Genomic DNA, 25,977 nt, shown 5'->3' with positions numbered 1-25,977 from the left:
TTGGCTGCCAAAAGCATGCAAGAAGAGGAGCCAAATAGATAAATGATTTAGTAGAATGAAATGACAAATGGTTGAAATAACTGATTATCAAAAGAAAATAAAGTTCTAAACCACAGAAAATTTATATGTGACAACATATTTTGACAACAACAATTTGTCACAACAATTTGTGACAGCAAAACTTAAAGCCCTAGATAAAGATGACACTAAATATTAAAGTAGCAGTGATATCTTTTCCCATCCACTCTCAATGGTACAAGCCCTAACAGGGAAAACACAGCTAAACACAAGGCTTGTCTGATGGATGGATGTGTTACGATTGCATGAGGAAAACCCTGCTACCTGCCAGTATGCAATGCACTTGCTACACCTGTTTGTCAAGAAACTAACTCAGCAGTTTTGAAAAAAGAAAAAAAAAGTTTTTCTAAATTTCTAAATTTCCAGCTAGACCTTCAGCAAAGATGCTTGCCCTAGGTCAAAGAAGAAAATCCAACTCATATTACATAAACCCAAAGCAAAGTAACACACCAAGGAGTAAAAAGTCACCTTATCACCTTACTTATGCCTACTGCTGGCACATCAGCTTTCACCAGGACAGATGCAGTGACAAGAAATGATAGCAACAAACTTCTCTACATGAAGTAATCTGCCAAATCCACCCCAGCTGTGAAGCGCACACCATGACAGATCATTTGCATATTGAGAACATGCACTGTTCCTCAGATCCATCCCAGAATAATTCCTTTGCACCGAAATACAGCCTGAAGAACAGGCTTTACAGAAGCCTAGGGATCCCACTTCGGGAATGACTCCCTTAGAGCAATATGTCACACAGTGTATTCCTTGATATGAAAAAGTATAATCTTCACCAATGAAAACTTCGCCGTAGTTTTGTGACTTCTTTACAACTGAGATAAAATGGTGGAGGATAAATAAATTTATTATGGCTTATATGCATCAGATAAATGTTAACAGAGTAAAAGAGACTAATAGGAAATAATTTATTTATGTCAGTTTAGGTCAGGCTGTCTGGTATTTTGTTATAATTGAAAACACTAACATGATCGGAGCTTCACCATGATTTCTGTTCCATGTGGAAATAAACAAATGTACTGTTTTAAGCAAAACAATTTTTTTTTTAGTAAAATCCTTAAAAAGAAGCAAGTGTTCTCAGGTACCAGCAGCATGATTACAGCAATCTGCCAGTTGGCAATTCCCCTGGAGAACGTCCTGAGATTCTCGCCTGAAGGAATCCAAACTTTCCCATATGCCCTGTCCAGATGGTAGTTGTGGAAAAGACCAGACTGACTAACAGGGCACTACAGACAAAGCAAATGAGTTAGAAGGAGCCTTCCCTGCCAGTAAAACCTGGCTGATGCTGGCTCACACCCAGAACATTGGTTCAGATGAATTCAGGCAAACTAAGACCCAGGTTCACCAGTGTCTGTCACACCCAGACCTGTCCTCTCATCTTGGACCTTCGGGTGACTCGAGCAGCATCAGCCAGGAAAGCCAAGCAAAAGAGACAAGTTTTCAAAGCCTGGTGTCTTAATCAAGTGTCCAGCTATTTCTCTTGACCTATCTTTTAATTTTATTGGTTTTACTGTTAACTAACAACTGTTTCAATAAGCCATTTCAAAACACAGTTTTTGTGTGAATAAGTTTTTTTCATGTTTGGCGACATTACTTGAGAGGAGAAACAAAGTAATAATAAAAAAGGAAGCCTTGAAATAGTCAACTCAATACACAGGTTCCCTGACAAAGACTATATCTCTAAGGCATATTTTCAGAAAGTGGCTGTCTAATGACATTTTAAAGTAACTCTGGCATCCATTTTGGACTGGACATGTCTGACTGTCCAACCACATTCTCACTTAAGCCATGATACTGGACTATTTCTATCAACAATTAAGTATCCTCAAAGTCACAAAACTCTTCCATTTCCCCTGAAAATTTAGCTGTGACCTTTTTTTTTTTTTAGGCAATGTGCTTCATTATTTGAACAGTCTGTTTATTACTATAAGTGACATTTCTTCCCTTATGTGTTGATAAATCTTAAAAAGACTGGATGACAAGATAATTCTGGTGTTTTTTCCCTCAAAAATGAATCCACAATGAGGCATAAAATAACCTGCCATTAGCACTGAAATCCTACCATTTGAGGAAAATACCACCTATATAAACAGTATTATAGATTACCCCACAGGATGAAAAAACTCTTCTAATTCCTTCCTAGTATTTCTTAAAAAGCTTTTAGATATCAGAGTTCCAATTGCATTAATCTTTTAAATGGTCTTGGACAAATTACATTTATTTGGAGTCTTAAAACTATAGAGATATCTGAGATAGGCCTGAGCTAGTGTTCATAGATACAAAAGCACATGGACTTATTAGTCCTGGGGGGAAAATCTAGCTGGAGCCTGCTGCAGAGCACAACGAGGGTGGGTGCCTTGCAGCAGCTAGAATATTGCTTTTCCTATCTATAAGCAAGCAATGCCTTTGACCTATGACAAAAACCCTTTCACTTTGAGGTGCTTCACAAGAATATTTGTTTTGTGCAGAATAAAGCATCTAAGCCAGATGCCACAAGCTGCAGCATGGATAGTTCTGGCTGGATATAAATAAAACACTTTTCACAATGTAAGTGGTGTAAACACCTGGCAGAGGTTGCTCAGGAGGGTTATGGACTCTTCACCCTTAAATATATTTAAAACTCAACTGCACAAGGGCCTCAGGAGCCTGAGACAGCCCTGAAGTCATTCCTGCTCTAAGCAAGGGCTTGGCCCAGGTGAAGGGATCTTCCAGCCTACATGGTTCTGTGACCTTCCCATATAGGCTCAGATAGATGGTAAAGGAGACTTCTCATATCCATTAACCTCGCACATATTAATGGTCAGAAGGATCCATAGTTTTATGTCTTTTCCCTCTTTCACTTCACTTTCCAAAACAGGAATATTGAAGCAACAAAAAAATCAAATGTGCAGTGTGACATTTTAAAATCACTTATATATCACTTATGATTTCTTGTAAGTACTGAACTGAATGAATCCAAGCCAAAATGTCTACTGAAAAAACTGAATAAGCATGGGTTCTATCCAGAAACAGAGAATCTGAGTATCAGAAGTAAAAGCTGCATGCTCTTTCTTTGCTGATCTCTTCTACCTTTTCATGTATTCCCTCAAAGTTAACGCAACATGACTTTCCTCAAACATTTTTTTGTTTTAAAACCCCCCAAACAATACAGATCTCTGTGGATCTTCCCACACACAAGTGGGAGTCATTAGTAATACAAAACAGCCAAAAGAGGGAGCCCAGAGAGGTTGGTGAATGGTGTAACCCAAGCCTTGCAGTAAAGAAAAGGAGGTCCCCAGGGGATGCCATGGCCTGAGGAAGGACACTTACAGCGTTTAGCCCACAGAGCTGATAGCAGCCCATGGTGACGACCACGGTGATGATCTGCCATCGCACCGCGCGGGTTCTCAGGAGCTGCACAATGGACACCAGCTTGGTGTTCCTTTGCACTCGAGACTCTGCCAAAACTTCTTCTATTTCATGAGACACGTCATCTTTCCCAAGAAATCTCTGAAATGCTGCAAAGACAGAACATGTACTTTAGGCCAGACACTTGGCACTGTGTGCATTTATAACTGTGTTGCTTCTTTAAAATGGAAATGTTTGGCATAAACAGGAGGCATACATGCGCTACTACTTAATTATTCTTCTGACAACAATATCATTCTGCTCTGGATGTGATCTGGTTCACCCCTGTTATTAGGGTCAAAAATGGAAACAAAACCATAGATTATTTGTCTCCCTACAAGACCTCTCTTTTATGTTTTTTTATATATAATATAGCCTAAGGTCCAGTGAAGAGTGAAAACCCTCAAAAATATTTATTACTAAAGCATCTCTGAACATTATTTGACTTGGCTACTTTTACAGCCTAACAGTATAGCTGGCTTCATTGCTGGAGATAGGTTGGTCAGGAAAGAAGTAAGATGTAAAAATTCATATAAGTCTGGTAAACCAAGAAAAGGCAGATACTGGAAAGGAATAGCTACTATTAATTCATATTACCTCTTGTTTTTACTAGCATATAGACAAGAATTCACTTTGTCAGGTTAGTATTATCAGTAATCATCCAGAGCAGTTAAAGACTTTATATTTGTCAATTCTGGAGTCATGGGAACAAATTTACATGGCCAATGTAAGCAAGCAAGCAACCAACCAACAAACCTCATCTCCCCACAAAGACACTATTTAGTATTGCACACTGATAGCTTACTGAAATATCCTTCCACTGTGAATAAAACAGCCTTTCCACCTCACACCTCCTCCAAGACAGAGATACCTCCAACCAGATGTGATGTGTCTCCACCAACCTTGTTTGACAGATTCTGTCTATGCAGGTAATACTTTTTTCTCCATCTAATGAACATACCCCAGGGGTTGGCATTTTAAGAGACGTTTAAAATGCTCATCATCTCAGAGTGACTGCAGAGAAACAATGTCATTACACACACCCCTGCAACAAGGCTTTGTGACCCAGTAGGATGCTAACACTCAAAACAATCCTTTACACAGCAGGTCACTTTAAATTGTTATTTTTATTAAATGAATAAGTTCATTTACTTCACCTAAGGGCCAAATCAATTTTTCTTATCCACAGCTTTGCATGACATTGCCTATAACCAAATGACCACATATTTCACTATGTTGATACACCTTTGGATCATAAAAAGTACTTTGATGGTCAAGAAAATTAGAGATATTGACTAGTCATGGTTAATATATCCAGACTCTATTTAGATTTTGAGGTTACAAATTTTTATCTTTACCCAATAGGTGAAAAGGCCAATTAGTGGCATTTCATTGTTGTGAGAGATAGGTCACACAAATGAACTGGTGGCCTCCCCAGAGCATCCCTCTCTGACACTTTGGTGAATGTACAAGGCTGCACATTCTGCCTGCCTCCCAGTCTGGAGGTGCAGGGAACTAACTTGAGCTCTGGGCCAAGTTTTTCTGAGGCACTTAGCACTTCTAATGCATTTTAATGATTCTGCTTAACAAGAAGGATGATTTTTTTAAAGGATGAACTACCTCTGTGTATTGAGTCAATTCATAACATTCATATATTCTGATAACCAGTTTCTCTCTTGTGAGAGGAGAGGTTAGAAGTTTTAAATCTCTATGTAAAAGCACAAGATTTATCTTTTCATACAGGTTGTAGAGTCAGAAATGAATTAATAAAGTGAGACCTCAGAACTAAAACTTTAAGCTGCTCAGTTTTGTCCTTTGTTGTTGCACATTTTTTAGTAATTAACATGATAATCACTCATTTTAATGAATGTGATGTATTCAAAGACAGCGATAAGAAATGTACATGTAAATGACATATATCACCATAGTTTTCCATGAACATATATCACCAAAGTCTTCCATTACATCTGCTTTATCAGTGTAAATTAGGTCAGTGTACAATGTCCTTTATTTTTCCTGTCCTTAGAATCTTCATCATTACTTTAGGGCACACAAGTCAAAAATATAGGTGCAGTCAAGTAAAAAGATAGCAATCTGTCTTTCCTGCACAAGGGAGCTTGCTGTATTTCTAGAGGGACCAGGAACCAAAAAACTACAATTATCAAAACTGTCAAGTACAATGCAGAAAAAACATAAACAGCCGATTTCTTTCCTTCATGGCAATAAGAAAAGAGATGTAAATGCCACTAGGCAACTTTGGTGGATACTTAAAATTATCAACAAGTACAGAAATGCTAAGAAGTTACTATGCTCTACATGCATAGCTTTGAATAGACATCACCCAACCTTCTTGGAAAAACATTTTCCTGCTACTCAATGTCTTTAATTTTCTTCCATTACCAGTCTTTCAGTACCATAAGAATCACAATTTTACATATAAATAATGTGGAAATAAATTCTGCATTAGCAGGGACATAGGAAAACTCAAAAGTCTTTCAATGTGCAATGCTCAATTTATTAGTTTTACATTCTAAACCCTGGCATTACTGACATTGAGAAGCACAGCAGTCGTTCCTCTCCTTGCTGCAATGACTCATTTCCCTCCGTGAGTGGCTGCTTCTCTCTGTAGGGAAGCCTTATTTTCATGTAACACTTAAAACCATCTAAGGAGTTGCAAGTCTAGAAACTTTTAAAACTTTCCAGATTCCTGTTTAATTCCCTTGGATCAGAAGGGAATATAGAAGCTCAGCCTTCAGAAGTTGTAATACTGCCTTCATAAACAGCAAAAGAACCGGATGGTTCCACTCAAGGGGAAAGAAGTCAAGAAACCCATTTACACCACCAGTTTTTATTCATCTCACCTAAGTGAAGGTGAAACACCTGAAAGAGGTTCAAAGACCTGAAAAAAAAGTCAGTTGGTACCATGTCTAAACCAATCAGGTCTTTAGATTAACTGAAGATGGACACTCAACATCTCAGCTACATGGGGAATTACTAATTATTTTTCCACTATAGTACTTCCAGGACTGTGCAAAGAAAGTATTGTTATCAACAGAATTAACATGTGAACTTTGAGAAGAAATTTTAAAATATCAAAGTGCTATTGAATGGTTTACAGTATAAAACCAGCACCAGGCAAGAGGATACAGAAAAAGAGAGAAGTGGTCAAAGTTTTTTTGGGCTTATCCTTTGAAAAGAAACACAAAAAATTAAAATAAGCTGTGGAAGTATTATTGTCATCTGTTTCCCATGGACACGTTTACTTTCCTGATGATTACTTATATTAAATCTAATGTTACACTGTTTCACACATTGTCATGAGGTTAGTTTACCTTTAAGGAAGTTAAAGTTGCTGGGGGCTCTTGGGAGTCTTTTCTCTTGACCAATTATTGGTCATTGCTGAAAATTGACAGCAGTTTTAGCCATTGAAAAGTAGAATCAACTTGTGAACCCCACCTTAAAGTGTACACCCAGAAGTCTGTGGTGCCTCTTTTTTTCCTGGCTGTGAAGAGTAGCAGAGCTCCAAGCCTCCCGTTCCCTGCCCAGGCCACGCGGCCTGGGTGGGGGGCCGGGCTGGGCCTGCCGTTCTCCCAGCCGGGAGATGGGGGCCGGCGGGGGCTTGCCCCGGGCTAAGCCGGGCCAGGCCGGTTCCTGGCTTAGCTGCAGGTTTTGCTGTGATAGAATTTACCAGAAAACTGCCGAGTAAAGAAGAAGAAGAGCTTTAAGCCTGCTGCAAGCAGAGACAGTAACTATGCTTTCTAGAGCAACTATGAAGAACTTTCTATCGCAGACAGCTCCAGCTCCTGTTCAGCAGAGATCACCGAACCATCTACGAAAGCTTGGGCAAGATTTTAACTCTTTCTTATCCAGATGAAACTTGCAGATTAATCTTTTCATCCAGAGAGAGAAAAGGAGAGTGATCAACATGAAAAGAGACTTTATAAACTACTAGTGGCAAGAAAGAAAAGAGACTTCAAGAAAGGTAGAGAATTAAGAAGATGCTTTAATTAAGCTGAAATATCTTTCTGTTAAAACTATGGAGATAGACAATGAAGTCCTGAAAAGAACTCCTTTAATTCATAATAGAGTATGAGGAGGAATAAGGTGTTCAAAGTGTAAATTTGAGTAAAAAGTGGAGTAATTGTGGTATAGTGAAGTGCTGAGAGATTTGAAGCCTTGAGAGGCAAGGAGAAAACTGTTTTCTGGTGAAGCTCACAAGAGCAGATGAAAAATACTTTTTTACCTTTGACTAACTTATCCTTAAAAATGCTATCCTCAAACTTATGACCCATAACACATTTCAGAGTGATGTGGAATGGGAGGGGTGGGCTTTAATAACAGTAGCTCTGAACAGCTGATATCAGAGAAACGAGAAACTATAACAAAAATAGTTTTCTTGTGACAAACTCCATAAATTAACAGAAAGGAACTTCTGTTTCTTTACAGAAACTGGTGGAAAGACTATAAAGAGAATTAAGATTATTTAAACCATCAAAATTATAAAGTTTTTGTCTCTGTTGTCATGTGAACAAAAGAATAGTGAGCAGTGAGAAATGAAAAAGTTTTTTCTAAAAGTTTATTCTGGTGTTCTTGTAGTTTGTCAATAAACTTCTCTTTATTCCTTTTAAGTTTTATGCCTGGTTTGCTCTTATTTTAATCCATATCTCACAGCAAGAAATAAATAATTTTTTTTTTCCCCCTTGTTTGTTAATTACTAGTTCAAAACCACGACACACATCTTTGTCTAAATTCTGCTTAAACAGCATCTTCTTTGTCCACTGTTGAAGACAGTAGAAATTTCCCTGTAATAACTCCATGTCAACTCAGAAATAATTTATAAAATGAACTAAATTATTTTCATATAAACTAATTTTATTATAGTACTGACTATCCTAAAAAATAATTCAGATGTATCTTCCTAGAAGAGATATAACAATGCTACTTAGATCTAGAAAAATATTGATCATCTACTAGCATGCAGCTTAGCAAAATTTAAGAAAAAATATCAGAAAATATAAGTGCAGGCAAATGGCATTAGGCTTTTCCCACAAGTCACCTCCCTCTTCTTCTAAGTAAAGAACACACAGGGGTTTTTTTCAGTTATTATCTAGTTAAGAATTACATCTTTATCTGTTTGTATGTGTGGTTTTACACACACCAACAGGCCTGTTCAGGTTCACCTGAGACTAGCCAAGATATACAGGTAAAACAAAACATATATACACCACCCTTAAATAACACAAGAATTGGTAAACAGTGTTGTATTAAAGTTCCAATGGCCTAATACCCTTTCTAAAAGACAGGAGGTTTAAGAAAAGCTTAAAAACAAATGAGACACACCACAATCACTCCAGCTTTTGCAGGCAAACATCTGAGATGAAACCTTTACTGTAAGCCAGCAAGTGTAGTAGTCATGGCTGTCTCTTCCTTTCCAGTAAGAATAGTTTATAATCCTTACAGATATACAAAATGCACAGAGAAACAAAATTGAATCATACACGTGCTTGTTGTCAGTCATAACAACTTATTTTAATCACTGGATTTTCAGTAACTTGTTCCTGTTGGAACTCTGGGTTTAACATCTCTCCAGTCCATGTGGGCCTCCTGAAGGGCTTTGTAAAAAATTCACTACCTGATTTTTTAAATCAGGAGTGGCTTTGCTCTTTTGTCACATGATAAGATATCAAACCTAATCCATCTTTCTAAAAATTTAAATCTAAGCTGCTCATTATACCTATTGTAATGCTTCTTTCATAACAATGGGACATTCAATGTGTGACTGAACATACTAGATGAACAGATTTTGTATGTCACCAACAGATGTTGCTGTGACATTTTGTCCAAGTCGTTTGACCCTTAAGACATAACAATATTCTTGTTCTCTGGCAAGCTGGGATACCAGCTGAATTCCATTATTGATTTACATGAGCTGCTAGTGTAGCTGCATAGAAAATGCAAGGTTGCCCCCTGTAAAAGTGCACTTCAAAAAAGACACCTCAACTCTCCAACTGCGTTTATAACCAATGTTTTTAGTCATAAAAAATGTTCCATTTTATCACTGCTGCTGATTTTATCTATATTACATCATTGTGATACTCACAGATCAGGGGTGCACTTGGCATGCAGCAAATAGCTAATGTGAAATCCCTCACTTACTGTCCTAGAACTTGGATGGTAAACTGATGTAATTAGCAGGTTTTTCTTTTTCTTCCTGTTTCTATCCCTGTCACTCTCCATTTCCACAATCTCCTTCCAAAGTCCTTCTCTTCAACCACTTAAATATCCATTTCTCCTCTGCTGTCTGGCCTTGAAGAAGGATCACACCAGTTAGGCAATTTCTTTCCTTCTATTCTTATCAAATGAGAAGAATATTAGTTATGGGACCTGGGAGAGGAGCTGGGATGGTTCTGCCCTTGCTTCATTACCAGACTTAATTTCTTGGGCAAAGCAGGTTTACAGATTATGCTGTTGTTCCAGTGGATTGTTCTCTCTCCAAAACACATGGATCACTTCTCCCACACTCAGCAGTGAGACAGGAATATGAGAGGTAGTTCAGTTCCTTTGTGTCTCAGGGAGTAGGACACAGGCTGGTGAGCTCCAGGAAGATGAGCCAAGCTCTCTGTCAGTGCTGCTTTTGGCAGCAGACAGCAGCAAGTCAGATGTGATGTCCGTATGTCTGATCGGCCAGAGGTCAGCTCAGCCATCCACAGCGTGCACAGCCTGCACTGCTGGAGAGGGGAAAGCAGGGCACTGGGAAAAACCCTGCTAATGGGGCTCAGGAAATCTCACTCATCTGAGGCACCTCTGCCCCTGTACCCCAAAAAATAGCTTCTCTCACGGAGGTGTGGTTTAGGCTTGCACACAATGCCTCTCTGCTCTAAACCTCTATGTCCATTCCTTCATTTTTTCATAATTTACACAACAGGTTTTGGTCCTTCCCCTTCTCTCAGTCTCTTATTTACCCCTTAAAGATGTCTGCCAGAAAAGGTACCACTTATATTTTGGTAGTGATAGACTGTTTATCTCCTGAGACAGAGAAGAAAAGGAGGGGATGAAAGCAGGGGCAAAACTCTGTGGAAACTCAGTGACCTACATTATCTCACTGGATATTGTTGCTCTAAAACAATTAGGAAGATTAATGGTGTCAGCTCCATTTTAGGAGTTTTGATATACATGCATACTTTAGAGTATTTCATAAAGACTAACGTAGTCATCTGCTTTAAACACAGCGGACCTTTTGCTAATAATAGTTTTATTTCTCTGACAAGGTATAATCCACAGTGAAATATATATTTGCATGAATAGCCTTGATCCATTAAGGGGAAGAAAAGGGATTTAGTCAGTAGAAAGAGTTGCAAATTTCCGATATTAATATGCAGAGTTAAGCTAAGAGGCAAATAATTTAAAAGCATTACTGCAGTCATCATTAAATGAAGAATTCTGCTTTGTCATTATATCACTTACAAGCAAAAGGGCATTTTAATAAATCACAACTCCTCCAGTCTCCTTAATACCTAGACTTTTCCTCCCCCATTTCTGCTGATAATGTGAATATCCAAATGATTTGTCTTGACTGTTGATTCACTCTCCTATTTTTTGAATTCCACTGTAGACTACACTCAAAATGAGTTACACTACAACATCTCTTTCTTTTAGAATTAATAAAATCCAAAAGCATATATGCATATGCAGTTACTTTGAAAAGCTTTTCATACCAGTTGTCTCTTTTTTCTCAGAGTATCTAAATTTATAGTCCTTAGGGTGGCTCATGAAAGCCATCTTCTTGTAATCAGCAAGCCAGCAGCTTAAGTTCATTTACCCAGACAACTGCTCTCCTGATGCCTTCTACTGCAAAACCTACCTCCAATGCCTCTGGATTAGATTTCAAATTATTTTCAGAACATACATGCTGAAAGCATCCCGGAGTGCAGCTGGCACATTACCGGCAACAGTAAATGGTGTGGATTTTAAGGCAGGTGGTGTCATTTTACTTCCAAGTTTTATAATTTTTAAACTCTACCTATGAGAGGTCCAGTTTCACTGTCAGTGCTGAGGTCTCCAGGTACTGTAGCAGGATTTTCAGTAGCTCCTCATAGCACATGTGACATTATAAAATAGCATTGCACATGCAGACTCTTTGCCACCCAGAGCTCTGGAAATCTACAGTTTTATCAGGCAGGAAATAGCCAGTTTAAACTTGGCACCCAAAGGCATTTCTTCCCTACCCAGCCATGGTTCTGCAGAAGTTTCCACCCAACAGCCATCCTGAGCTGGGACCTGCACCCCTGCTGGGTGCTCTGAGCACAGCTGGCAGGGCAGCCCTTGCTTCATGGTGCTTGGAAAAGCTGTTCTCTGCCTCCTCAAAACTCTGCTGATTGTGTGAAGCTAAAGAACTCTCCCCAAAACCTTGTTGCTTTTGTACTCTTTTTTTTTTTTAAAAACATTGAACCGTATCTCTAAGTGTCTGAAGCTCGAAATTATAATTGATATTATAATATATAATAGATAATAGAATATAATAGAATATATAATAGAATATAATAGATAATATAATATAATACAATATATAATGTATTACATCTATATAGAATATATATATATTATAATATATACTTTTATATAATATATAAAGCTCCAATTTATAATTTATAGAATTATTCATTTAACACCAAACTAGGACAACTTCATTAGTGTGCTATTTCTTTTTCAGAGGGCTCTTCAGAACAAAAAAATGCCAGTTTTTTGTTCCCAAATAGAAGAAATTGGATAGAGTTAATTAATTTAATGTTAAAAGATTAATACATTTATATTTCAGGTGTTGATACACACTTTACAAGTAATTTTGCAAGCAACTAGTTCATGACTGAAAAGCTTAAGGGTCATATTCAAACAAAGATTTTAAGAATAATTTGTAAAGCACTTATGTTTGATATTTTGGTGTTATAATCAGGCTCCTTTTTTGTAGACTCCTGTTTTTCATATGTCATTATAATAAACTAAACCAAATTTTTAACATTCTCTCAGCTGTATTGGGACCACAGTAAATGTAATAGGGTGGAGAATGCAGCAACTCTGATCACACAAGAAAATAATTTAATACCTAGAACCTAAAGTAAGGACAAAATATTCTGTGTCTGTGAAGCTGAAGCAATATGGAAGCTTCAGTTAAACAGAATTTTTCAGTTAAACAGATGTATGGGGGTTTTATTAGATCTACAAAGGTTATTGAGTTACAGAGCACAGGGTCAAACACAGTGACTACTGGGGGAAAAAGGCAGCAGCATAATCAGTGTTTTTATTAGTCAAAGTGCAAAGACTGTAGATAAAGGGGAGTCACGATGACTGAAATCACCTTTCACTTCCAAATGAACCCTGCACAGAGTGGCTGGCACACAACAGCAGGATGATTTGGTTAGGTCTGTATGACCATGTGTCATGTTATATAAGTTACCTTGCTGAAGAATGTAATTTATAAAAACTTCAAAGCTACAGCTATATTTATTCATACAGAGACAAACAAAAAAGATGAGAAAAATTATTGCCAAGAAATCCTCTCCTATGAGAATATTCCGCTTCTAGTGTGGTATCAGAATCAGTGATCTCCAGCCTAAATCCCTACAATAAACACTCTTTATTGCGAAAAAGTAACATATCATACCTTTTTCTGCCTTGCTCCTGTCATGCTTTTCAAGGAGGAGGTACCGAGGACTTTCAGGAAGAAAAGGCAGAATCACGACTTGTATCAATGATGGAACAATGATTGCTCCAAACAAGAAAGGCCACCGAGATTCCTGCAAATGGATGCAGACAGGAGTCAGTAGTACTCTCCCATAGTGACACTTGAAAGAAAAATAGCTTTGGTAGGAAATACTAATTTTTCATCATTCAAAGTATTGTGTCCACCACCAGAATGACATGCTCCTCCTAAGCTTAGCAAGTGCTTGGAAAACTTCCCTCTCAGATCACCTTACTCAAGGGCCAAGCCCCCAAACAACTTTCCATTGGCAGTTTTTATTTTACACTCTTTCACTTCAGCAAAGCCTAGAGCACCATGTTCTGCATGGTATGGGATGTAACCCACACCTCAAACCTGAAATGGAGCCAAGATAACCAGATAACTCCCAGAAATAATGGGTGGGGTATCTCTTAACCAAAATTTTCTCTTGCCCTTTTAGGTAAGAGAGGTATTTTAAAAAAATTCTCATGGGATGTGAAAACAACTTGAGAAAGTGTTTTTTCAAACAATTTAAAGCTTGAGGTAATCAGTCACCCTAAAAGCCTGCATTACCATGAAGGCTTCAAAACCCTATTTTTTCATTCCTTTTTTCTTTTTATTTTTCACTTGAGTGGAAAACTTTATGTAATGAAGGCAAAACAAAAATGGTTAATACTGTTTATAGACAAATAAACCTGGATCTTATTTTAACAAACAAAAAATTAAGGTTAAGACTTTAAAACCAGTCAGTAATCACATAAGCAAAGTGGGTACTGCTTTATAAAGGATAAGTTAGGAAAAATTTATAGTGTGTTAGAATTTTTGACAATACTTCCAGATAAAAATCTTACTCTTGATCAGTACATCATATTTTCAGTAGGTTTTTTTTCCAGAATGTCAAGGATATTTCTTAAAGGAAAAAAAAGTATTCATTGTATACTGTTATTATCAGCATTTTGCCCACCTGTGGAGACTTCCATGGAATAAGTTTACACTCCTTTTAAAGTGTCCCATAGTGTATGGTTTATAAATTCGTCACATTTATCTCAAATAAGTCTTCTTGCAAGTGTTATTTTGAAAAAGGTATGAACAAGACTCTGAACTTATCCTTCACAATAAATGGCAAACCTTGCTACTGTAATGGAAAGTCCTTTATTTTTGCTACATAGGACACCGAGTTTCCTTTATTTCCTCTATTAAAGATTTTTGTTTTACTTTTTATCATATTAACTTCTAAAATCTTAAGGTAAATACTAATAAATATGCTTCCATCTGCCATTTTGGCATTAATTGTTGTGTAAGTCACTGAAGCCAATGGAAACTTCTCCATCCATTTCTAAAGATTTCATGTCTATTCTATTATGGATTGTGTCTTCTACTTGCTTTTCTCTTAATTTACATTATACAATCTTAGCTCTTTCCTCCCACTACAGAAAAGAAATTGTAGGACTAATATAAGTTTAAAGGATTCATTAAAATTGCTGGAAATCAGGCTGAACATGACCCTATCAAGAGAACTAAGAGAAGCAGGGAAAAGGAGGGTTTCACAATCTCTTTAAGAAGGAATAGAATGGGACATATACTGGGACAGTGCTCAGAAGCAGTAATAAGCTAAAGGCAAAAGACAGTGTAGATGGCTTTACCTCAATTGTCAGCAGTAAGGAGAAGCACATAGGCATTGCTGGGAGAAATGAAAACTACTACATCCCATTTTATTTCAGGAAAAAATTTAAAAGAGCATTAAATGTTTTAATTACAGGGGACTTCATTTCATCACCCACTCAGAATTGGTACTAATAACATGTCAAGATGGTAACATTTTCATTTTAAACTGTCACATTATGGGTATTTGCTTAGGCTGGAGCATGAAAAACCTGGCTTTGATGTATTTACAAAAGACAGTTAAACAGTAGAGCAAGTTTGACAACCACAGACTCATTCAAAGGTTGATGCAATAAAGTGCAAAACTGCAGAGACAGAAGATTGGGTGGAAGGGAGGGAGATAAATCATGACATGGATTTATCAGCTGAGAGTGAGACAAGATTAAGGTGCACTGAAATACATATAAGAAAACATTGCCATGTCAGAAAACCATCAGCTAAAGTACAGAAAATGGAACTTACTGTAGCCATCAAAAGATGGAAAAGAAAGTGGCTGGGGAAAAGTCAACAGGCACTGCTGACTGCTGAACTATCCATATCAAACTCAATAACCTATTTAAGCACCAGTTACATTTAATATTCTCAGCAATTAGGAAGATTTTGATGAAATGTGAAGACACTCAACACAGACCAGGTTAACAATATGAACACAGATAAATTTTAAAGGGAGAACAGAATTGTTAATGGGGTCATGCAACAGAGGTGGGAAGAAGTGCTGTAGTGCCCTGGATATGGACACCCATTTTTTGAAAGATCTAGTGTGGCCAATTAAATATCCCAGTGTGAGATGGATAACAGGATCAAAAAGACTGAGTAAGGAAATATGCAACTGTGACAGGCTTCACTCTCTGTTTCTCTCCAAAGAATTTCACAGAAACAGAGAAACATAGAATGGTTTGAAAGGGACATCTTGTTCCAACCCCTTCCACGGGCAGGGTCACCTTCCACTATCCCAGGTTGCTCAGAGCCCCATCCACCTGGCCTTGAACACTTCCAGGGCTGGAGCATCCACAGTTTCTCTGGGAAGTCTGGTCCAGTGTCTCAGTGCTCTCACAGTGAAGGATTTCTTCCCAACATCTGTGCTAAACCCCTCCTCTTTCAGTTTAATAATTCGATTTTATTTATGTATTTATTTTAAAAGCGTAATCTGGACATAGATCCCACTCCCCATTCCCAACTGAGTGTCAGCCACTACTGCACAGTCAGGCTCCTTGTGTGCTCTCTGCCCAGAGTTTGGGTTTCTGTGCTGTGGAGATCCCCATGTCCCATCGAGCATCCTGACCCCAACTGTTCCTGGGCAAGCTTCCCACATCCTGTCTCCTGTCCATTCTAGAGCCACAGGGAAATGCCCATAACCAAACACCTTCTCCTGGGCTCAGGAGTAGCACAGGGCACTCCCCAGCCCTGATCTGCATCCCTGTGTAACCACCATGCTGCCTCACAGAACTGCCAAGGGCTTAGCTACCTCTACCACTTGCAGGAGCTGGTATCAAAATAAATACTCTTTTCCCCTTTTTAGCATTCAGTGCACAGGATGAACGGTGATCTCTCAGTGAGCAAGTCTATTTACCAGTTATTAAATAGTCACCATTTAAGTAGTTATCCTTGAATTAATTCCTTGGGGATGGGGTTGTGATGAGTTTACTACAGTGCTGAACAACTTGTAAACAGAAATGACCTTTTTGTATAACTTTCTCGTGTAAAATGACATATTTTACTCATTTTGTATGTGGGGGACAAAGAGACAAAAGCCTTTGGCATCCAATGCAAGATATTGAAAATATCCAGGAAACAGTGATTTGGTAGTCTCTTCTTTTTCATATTCTATAAGAAGCAGGAACACTTTTAAAATTTTAGTTGGCAAAATATAATCACACACACAGACAGAAAGAATTCTATCTAGTCTAATTTTAGATGACCTGAAGCATCTTGCCTTAGCCTCCTGCTGCAGCTACAGAAGGATGCAGGTCTCTGTGATATTCTGTGTCACATCTGCCAGTCCCACAGGGACATCTAAGGTACCGTAGGGCATCAAGATGATACTATGTGCTTATATTCAAGTAATTGAATTTTGTCCTTTCTTGTAGAGACTTGGCACAAAAAATGCATCTCAGAAATATTCAATTTTCCCCACAAAAAAAAATTGTATCCCTGCTCAGAACAGAATTAGGGTAAACTTACTTAGGCATACAAAGCCCAGAATACTGCACAAATTCAGCATTTCTCTGTTAATCTGCTACCATACCATATAAAACACTCCTAAAAGTAAAGGACAACCACGCTGGCCTGGGGCCAGGGACTGAAAAAGCACTGAGATGGAACAAATTTCTTAGCATTAGAACTGTCTTTTCTTCCTTTAGTCAAGGGTATGGTACAGAGATGATGATCAGGAGGCAGCTGAGAACAGAGAACTTCTCCATATCAGGCTTCAGAGCAGCTACTCAAGTAAGGTACAGAACAATTGACTTCCTTGTACCCCTGCAAACACTGCTCTACATCCTCCTCTGGCTGCAGAGGATGCTAATCTCACAGCTATATCCCTGCTGGACACAATTTTCTCTTTGCATGACCATTTCTGTAACCCAATTTGTCAAAACATATTTCAATAACAGTTACAAATTGCTTACCTTCCTGTTTAAAACAGAGGCAACTCAGATAATATGTGTATTTCACCTCTGTTCTGTACCCAGATGTGTATTTTTACAGGTCACTACTACAGCTACAGATCTGACAAGAAGATTACTCAAGTATCAGTATCTTCCCAAGTAATAATCAGCACAGAAAGTCACCAGACTTAAGGCTGTACAAGTCTGATGCAAAATTCACAGAAATCAGCAGGAGATTTTTGTTACTGAGTAAATGGCCTTTGGATGAGAACTTAAAACAGCTTTGAAAGTGTCTGGTGTCTGAGTCCCACGATTTTCTCTTCACTAAATGGCATGTTAGATCATGTACTGAAAGGGAGAATTAAAGTATCTCTTACAAGTTCCTCCAACTTTTTGTTGGAGTAAGAACTAACCTTTTACTGCACACTTATATGACATAATTTGTCTTCATTTCTTATTCATCTCCAAGAGAAGTAAAAAATTCAGAAAAAAAGCAAGGGGGAATGGGAAGCTTTCACATGGGATTATCAGCAGCCAGCATATATACTCAGCTTCTTTAGGAAGAAATATTAGAGGTATGCTGGAGCTAGGCAAAATTTCTGATAGAACTTCCTTTCAGTGATGCATTTAAACTCCAGTTAGCATCCATAAATAACAAAATATAAAAATAGTAGATTAAAATAATTGAGGAGGATAAGACTCAGTTTTTCAAACATGAGAACATACTATTATTCTGATACATTTGGGTACCTCAGATGTCCCTGTGGGACTGGCAGATGCAACACATAGAACTCCAGAGACCTGCATCCTTTTGGGACTGCAGCGGGAGATGAAGAAAAGGGCTCCAGGGCATCTAGAAATTGGATTAGATGCAAATCTTTTTTATGTGATTATATTTTGCCAGACTGAAGTTATGAAAGTTAGACTAAGGTATATCAAAGTTAAGAGAAAAATAAACATAAAAATACCCAAAGCATGTTCGCTGTTCGCTGTTTTAAGAACAACTGAAATGGCTGAATATTTAATCTTAACATTTTTTTAATGACAAAAAGTCTGGTGTGGACTTCAAAAAAAACAAAGCTGAATTAATTTTAATCTGACATTTACTTCAAATTTTTTTAAAATACTTCAAAATACTAATCAAGAATATACCACCCATTTTTTTTCCTTTTGCCAGCAGTTTCAAAAGCAAAGACACTCAAGAGTAGAAAACATACCCTCCTACTCAATATGATGATTGCATGCTATCTTACAGTGCTTGACCAACTTACCATGGCATTAATATCTAATTTGTAAAGGCCAAATTTACATATTAGGACATGAATTTGCAATAGTGAGTAGTCTTACGATGTATAATAGAAAGTAAAACTGAAATGTTAATCTTGAAGGTTAAGAACCTTCAAAAATATTTAAGTGGTGGTTATCTCCCCAGTGTGTGAAACACACTTGGAAGGAACTCACAGGTCAAAATGTTCTAGATTTCTTACTTAATAACAGATTTGTAAATATTATCAAGTACTGAAGCATTAAGGAAACAGGCAAATCTGAAATGTTCACTTGCTCCTAAACATCTGAAGCAGAGTCCAACTCACACAGGGTAAGATAAGTTTTATAGACAGACACTATTTGTTATTAGGTCAGCTACAGTGAGTGAAAAACTCACCTTTTAAAGTCTGATAAAGTAGCAGAAAGTCATATTTTAAATATTAGTATAAACAAATACTCTAAGTTTAGTTACATGTGTTTCAGTGGATAAGGAGAAAATTATAAGCAACTGCTATCTGCCTCCACAGTGTTTTGATGTCTTTCTTTTCTTCATCTCTATTGAAGGATATCTTTCCAGGAAAATTGTCTACTGCTTTTCCAACTGACCTAATTCAGCAGAGAACAGCTACATAGAAATCTTCTCAAGAGCCAGGTAAGTGTTGTTTCACTGTCTATGAGTAGCAGTCCTCACTGATGATAAACTTTCATCCCAATGTTAGAAGCTCAGCCATTAAGTCTTTTGTTCATTCTTGAGTCTAAATTACATATCTACCTCCATTGTGCTCTTGTTTCCATAACCACACTTCCACTTTCTGACAGCTCCTCTCCTGTAAGATGTTCTCCTGCCCAAATGCAGAACTGCAACCTTTCAATATTACATATGGCCCATCAGCCATATGTTGTTAAAACTTTGGGAATTGAAGCCTCACAGCACAACTTTAATGGACTGAAACTCATTTGCAAATATGAAGATACACAGATGTTTTCCCATGCATTACTTAATGAGTTCTGTACAGAAAAGGAATTAATAAATATCATTGTGTCTGTCTCAGGGTATCAATAAAAAGGTGATTTATAATCTCCAGTAAATGCATAATCTGAGCTGATCCACAATAGATATAAACAAAGTACTGCACTTAATATCTCCATTAGAACTGCATCAGCAGGCACCACATTCCCCCAGCAGGGCTGGTATAACAGACTAGACTTCTTCCTATAGGTCCTACTGAGCTATGAATATACAACAGCCCAGAGGGTCCTGGTAGCATTTCTGTACTTTTATCAGCACCACTAAGGCTGTGTGTGGTGCCTGCACAGCATTTTCCCTTGGCTGGGTAAACCAACCCTTGGGTGAGTCAACCTTCATGTCCCTGATCAGCAACTCACAGCTTGTATGGAAGTGCTTGAGTCTTGATAAAAGACTTGGAAATTGTTTCAGCAGCAAGAAACTTTGTGCCTTACATGTTACTGTAAGAAGAGGATGGAAACTTCCCATTGCTAGAAAAGAAAATAACTGAGAATATTTGAAAAAAGATTGCCACCTTCAAAATCACTGCTTCAAGCAATTCTTAATTGGCATGCCTGATAGCAGTTTGCAGGAAATGCAGGCAGATACCAAACACCTGCTGAAATTAGTGACTATCTGAATGAGCACTGAATCCTTCCTTCCTTCCTTCCTTCCTTCCTTCCTTCCTTCCTTCCTTCCTTCCTTCCTTCCTTCCTTCCTTCCTTCCTTCCTTCCTTCCTTCCTTCCTTCCTTCCTTCCTTCCTTCCTTCCTTCCTTCCTTCCTTCCTTCCTTCCTTCCTTCCTTCCTTCCTTCCTTCCTTCCTTCCTTCCTTCCTTCCTTCCTTCCTTCCTTCCTTCCTTCCTTCCTTCCTTCCTTCCTTCCTTCCTTCCTTCCTTCCTTCCTTCCTCCCTTCCTCCCTCCCTCCCTCCCTCCCTCCCTCCCTCCCTCCCTCCCTCCCTCCCTCCCTCCCTCCCTCCCTCCCTCCCTCCCTCCCTCCCTCCCTCCCTCCCTCCCTCCCTCCCTCCCTCCCTTCCTCCCTTCCTCCCTTCCTCCCTTCCTTCCTTCCTTCCTTCCTTCCTTCCTTCCTTCCTTCCTTCCTTCCTTCCTTCCTTCCTTCCTTCCTTCCTTCCTTCCTTCCTTCCTTCCTTCCTTCCTTCCTTCCTTCCTTCCTTCCTTCCTTCCTTCCTTCCTTCCTTCCTTCCTTCCTTCCTTCCTTCCTTCCTTCCTTCCTTCCTTCCTTCCTTCCTTCCTTCCTTCCTTCCTTCCTTCCTTCCTTCCTTCCTTCCTTCCTTCCTTCCTTCCTTCCTTCCTTCCTTCCTTCCTTCCTCCCTCCCTCCCTCCCTCCCTCCCTCCCTCCCTCCCTCCCTCCCTCCCTCCCTGTGTTTCTCTGAGTTACTCTTAGTGATATCATCCCCTTAAGGATTTGGGCAGCCACTTACACCAGTGTGTCTCCTGTATCTTTAGCAGAAGCTTAAAACACTCTCCAGGGAAGGCTTTAGCTTTTCATTCCAAGCTCTGTATTTTACTACACGAATATAAAGCAGATTTGTTTCTGTGTTTTTAAAAGACTCAGCAGTCCAGTGAATTGGTAGGGACCAGGGTAACTTGGAGTCACTTTTGCAAGCCTGGCTCAATAGCACAGTGGTTTCCAGGAGTACCATGAGACCACACCCGCAAACTCTTGCTCTAAACTTTGAAAAATCCCTACCAAAATCCCCACAACTGGGAACCAGAGCTTATGAGAAAAATTCCTGTGATTTTTCCCAAGTCCTACACTAACCTTTGCTCTTAAGAACTCATTAAGAACTAGCAATGTATATACTAAAATAAACTCCACAAAGCAGCATGTTTCTACAGATACAAACAACTCCACCATCATCAGGGTCATTAATGAAGATACTGAACAGGACTGGAACTCTGGCTACACCACTAATTACTGGCTTCCAAACTAGACTTTGTTCAGTTCACGGTATTTTTAGAATATAACTAGGCAGAGTGAAGATGTTATGAGGTTTTTTCTATTCTACATAGCCAGATGTTTGAAATTATTATAAACAGGACATTTTAGGGTTTCAAGTGATCCTGGAAAATGCTAAACTGGTGGAGGCATTTGTCTTTAATGGAAAATACAAACACCTTTTTATATTCTGTTGACAGCATAAGGCATAAGCTGCTTTAATTTCCAACACTCTGCCTGAAGCTGCAAGAGTTCACCTGTCTCTTATTGCCACAAGAGCTCTCTGTTCCATATTTCAAAATTCCCACTTGTATTTTAAAGAAGAATTTTTTTAACTATAGTCACTCAAGGAGAAGGTAAACATACAGAAGAGCTCACAGAAAGATATTAAGAAACTGGTTGATTCATACTTTGTGTTATCATGTTAATGTGTCAGATTCATTTCAAGAGCACCCCCAACAGACCATTTTGCCACTGGTGTCCACCTGCAGGTTTCAGGTCCCTAGAGTGCTTTGGAATAGCTTTCTGTACTCATCTAAAATTTAATGACAGGTTTTAAGGAATTCCTGAATCTGAGTCAAGAGCCTTAGGAAGAAGGATCAGTTAAAAAAAAAAGAAAAACAAAGGAAAAATCAAGCTGAAAATGAAGCTTTGACAAGTAAAATCAAAGCTCATTTTCAGAACAGTCTTCAGCTGCACGGGTTGTACAATGTATTCCATCACTGTCTATTTTTGTGCAGGTGAAGGAGTACTTTTAAAAGACCTTGGTAGAGCAAAATGAAAAATTCCTATATAAACTTTTCTAAATCCACAGTGATCCTTCACATCAAATACATAATTTTTAAGAGGTCTGGTAAAGAAAATTAGAGTTTGACACAGCATCTATGAAAGTTTTTAGTTTTATTTCAACTATTCCTCAGCAAAGTTCACTTGTGTAAAAAAACTTGACAGGAACTCATCACAGAGAGGTTTCCTTACTAGACATATAGTACAGTGTGTGTGTCTATGGGGTTCATTGGTTCTTTTCCACATTTAGCTCAATTTGCTGCAGAAATTGATATTGATATTTATATCAGTAGCAGAATTTCTTTGCTAAAATAATGAGTTGTGAGGAGTTTGGCCAGTGTCATTATGTGTCACAAACCTATTTCCAGCTAAATACCTTCTTAAAAACAGGTGTTCCTTAGCCAAATATGCATTAAAGCTGCTAAAAATCCTCAAAAATGTGTAATTAGGCTAATTAATATGTCTTCTATGACAAAGACAACATCCAACTAATAAAGTTTATAATTCTAACCATGTACATTAGAGTTTTGCAATAAATTCCAAATGCTTTTGAAGAAAGATTGAGAAGAGTCTAGAAAAGACAGCATGTCACTTCAAGATAAATACTAAACCTTCTCTGGTGCTCTTTGTTTCTGGTGCACTCATGCTTTGAGTGTTTCCCAGCATGGGGTTACCCATAAGAGCTGTTTAACCCTGATTTTTCTCCTCAAGAAGCCACTTCCCAAATCTGGTCATTGCTGCTTGCTCCTGTACCTTGTACAGCTTGATTACACTCTTACAGAAAAAGAATGACCAAATGTACTCTACTTGCAACATTCAAGAGATGAACACATCGAGAATTTTATTTTTTTTCTGTTCAGTCTAGTTTTAATTTTTTTTCCTTTAAACACTAACACACTAATAGAATTTGTTCAGAAAGGTTCCCCTGGTGAGTCTTAGGATGCAAGCAAAACAAGGTTTTTACAGTAACATACTATCCACTAGGAAACAATGCAACCATGTAGTTAGACAAGCTCCTGGGTACATGACCTAGAAACACCCAAAGTGTAGAGGAGGGTTGCCAAAGCAAACAAACAAACAAACAAATTCCTATTTCTCCATTGGTGTACCAGTGGCAAGCAGCTGTTCAGTCAGAGAAGCAGCCAGAGCAGGCCAGCCACTGGGGCCAATTCCAGGGAAAACAACTGCAGCCTGGCAAAGCCTGACACCAGGCACAGGAAAAGGGGGTCAAAGCAGAGGTCTGAGGAGAGCATGGCAATGGCAGCTGTTTCAGCTTTACCTGTCCTGAGTAAATATACACACTGTGAAACATTTTTTTCTCTCTTGTAGTCATACACAGATGAGAGAAATACTGAAGCTCAATGAATATTGACAATAAGAACACTGTGACTACTGAAAATGTATTCAGAAATGAAATCCTCTGTAATTTAAGGGAAGATTAAAGTCCACTCTCATTAAATAAAATGAAACTGTAGAATAGACAGTCTGATGGTTTACAAAGTTTAGAAAATGTTACCATGCTAAGGAAAACCTGTGGAGCAGATAATTCCATGCAAGAGGAACTAGAGTTAGCTAGAGGGAGAGCTAAAGTTACACAGAATATGCCAGAATCAGGCCAGACAATATCCCCCAAGACAGTAAGTGTAAATTTGAACTTTCAAAACTGAAGTTGACAGTGCACTGGCCTTTGCTTTGCAGGAGCAATCTGTCAGGAAAAATAGGCTGGGTGATTCAATTGCAGAATCAGAGAAACAGAGAGAACGAAAATACCTGAAGGGCAGTGCTTGAAGAAGTGACAGTCTAGGATAGTTTGTCCTTATCTTATTATGGTTTTTTCCTTCAGTCACATATATGGAAAGCTGCACATGCTGTGCAACCAAAAATGGCCTGAATTAAATAATCATGTAGCCAGTGGCAATAATTCAGCAGTGCCCACATTACAGCAGATAACATCATTGCACACCTGTGGGCCTGCACCGAGCTGTCATCTGCAGATGCCATGGCTTCCTGAGGAATTAAGGACTCTGGCTTACAGAGCACAAGATGCCAGCAGATGAAAATAAGCACACAGCTCTCAGCAGTTGGGATGATGGGGAGAAGCAGGTCACCAGCACATGAAGTCATCGTGCTCTGTACTCTGACCACGCTTTACCAAATGGGTGGCATTTCCCAAACCTCGGTGGAGACATTGCAGATAGGTTTTCTCATAGGTTATGACCTATACAAATTTGAATCTTGAATAAAAAGCATTACTGTGATTTGTTGGATGGGAGGCAATGAGGGCTGTGGAAAGCAAGTAAGATTACCAAGTAACTGCAGCAGAGGACTATTGTCACAACTGCATCTTTTCTCCTTCAAATAATCACTCTTGGTAAGCACTGCATTCTGAAGAAACACATTCTAAACTTAGTACCTTTGATGACAAATACAATAAAATTATATATATTCAGAATCAAAAAAATGCCTGTATTTAGGTGTTACGATCTTTATTAGATTGTAATTTTTTGTTGCATTTGCTCTTTTATACTATAATTTAAAAATTGTACATAGTCATATTTGTCTAGTTCATTTCAATATGGCAGGACACAGAAATGAATACTTCAGACAGAACATTTCCAGGAAAAACAGGAAATATTTAATATAATTCTACTTTTTAAAGTATTAGTTGATCTGGGTTAGCTGTATAATCTTGTTCTACTAGGTTCAAATTTAAACTAAGAATTATTCAAGAGAATAGCTTACACAGTGAGAAAGAGATTAAAGAGCTTGTGTTACTAGAAGAGGTGAAATTTAACCTGAAACACAAAGATCACAAGTGATGGGAGGAGGAGAGAGGAAGCACACTGTAGAAGGTGGTGGAAAAAAAAAACAACCAAAAAACCAGAAAGGTTCTAAGGAATAAATAAATAACAGTTGCTCAAAAGACTAATGAGAGTAAGTTGACAGAACTGGCATGCAAAGATACCAGAAGGAAGTGAGAAGATTGTCAATGCTCAGCCTTTCCTGTAGAAAGCTTGGGAAAACTGAAGGAGTAGGAAGGAATAGGAAACAGCCAACTAGCCTTAAGGCACTAACCCAGCCAGAGCTGACCCTCAGCACTGCACCTGGGGCTGCCCACATGCCTCCTGCTGCACCTCGACCAATCTTGGCAAACAAAAGATTACTAAAAATCGATTTAAGTCTGCTTAACCTACTTGATACAGAAAGCAGTAAGGACTTTTGAATTGCCTCAAGTAATACTCATTGCTTTAGAACTATTTTTATCACAGTTTCACATTTAAAGAGACACTTTTGCATTTGATAACAGAGGAAGTCATCACTTAGGTTGTTCATAAATGCTTGTTAACACTATGCCCCACAACCAACATAAACACTTTCTTTTTCTGTGGAATCTTCTACAGAACCACTGAAGGCAGCAACCTCATATAATCCGCATAATTGCATCAAGCTCCAATTTAAAATTTAAATTTTCTGCTCAAGCTACTTCAGCCAGGATTC

At 38.4% G+C, this 25,977-nt stretch overlaps 1 protein-coding gene across 1 annotated transcript in view; it reads right to left on the bottom strand.

Annotated features, from left to right (window-relative positions):
- The window catches only part of SLC2A9 (solute carrier family 2 member 9), an 82,965-nt gene that overhangs the window by 40,680 nt on the left and 16,308 nt on the right, over positions 1-25,977 (bottom strand). Inside the window, exons 6-7 of the mRNA XM_058838873.1 lie at positions 13,139-13,271; positions 3,403-3,590 (exon numbers count right to left, since the gene is read on the bottom strand). Coding sequence (XP_058694856.1) covers positions 3,403-3,590; positions 13,139-13,271 — 321 coding nt within the window. The remainder of the gene's footprint in view (positions 1-3,402; positions 3,591-13,138; positions 13,272-25,977) is intronic.

This window comes from Poecile atricapillus, chromosome 4, assembly GCF_030490865.1.
Source record: "Poecile atricapillus isolate bPoeAtr1 chromosome 4, bPoeAtr1.hap1, whole genome shotgun sequence".
In the NCBI taxonomy this organism is placed as follows: Eukaryota; Metazoa; Chordata; class Aves; order Passeriformes; family Paridae; genus Poecile; species Poecile atricapillus.
Note: the sequence above shows the minus strand (reverse complement) of the source record. Positions and strands in the feature narration are given on the sequence as shown.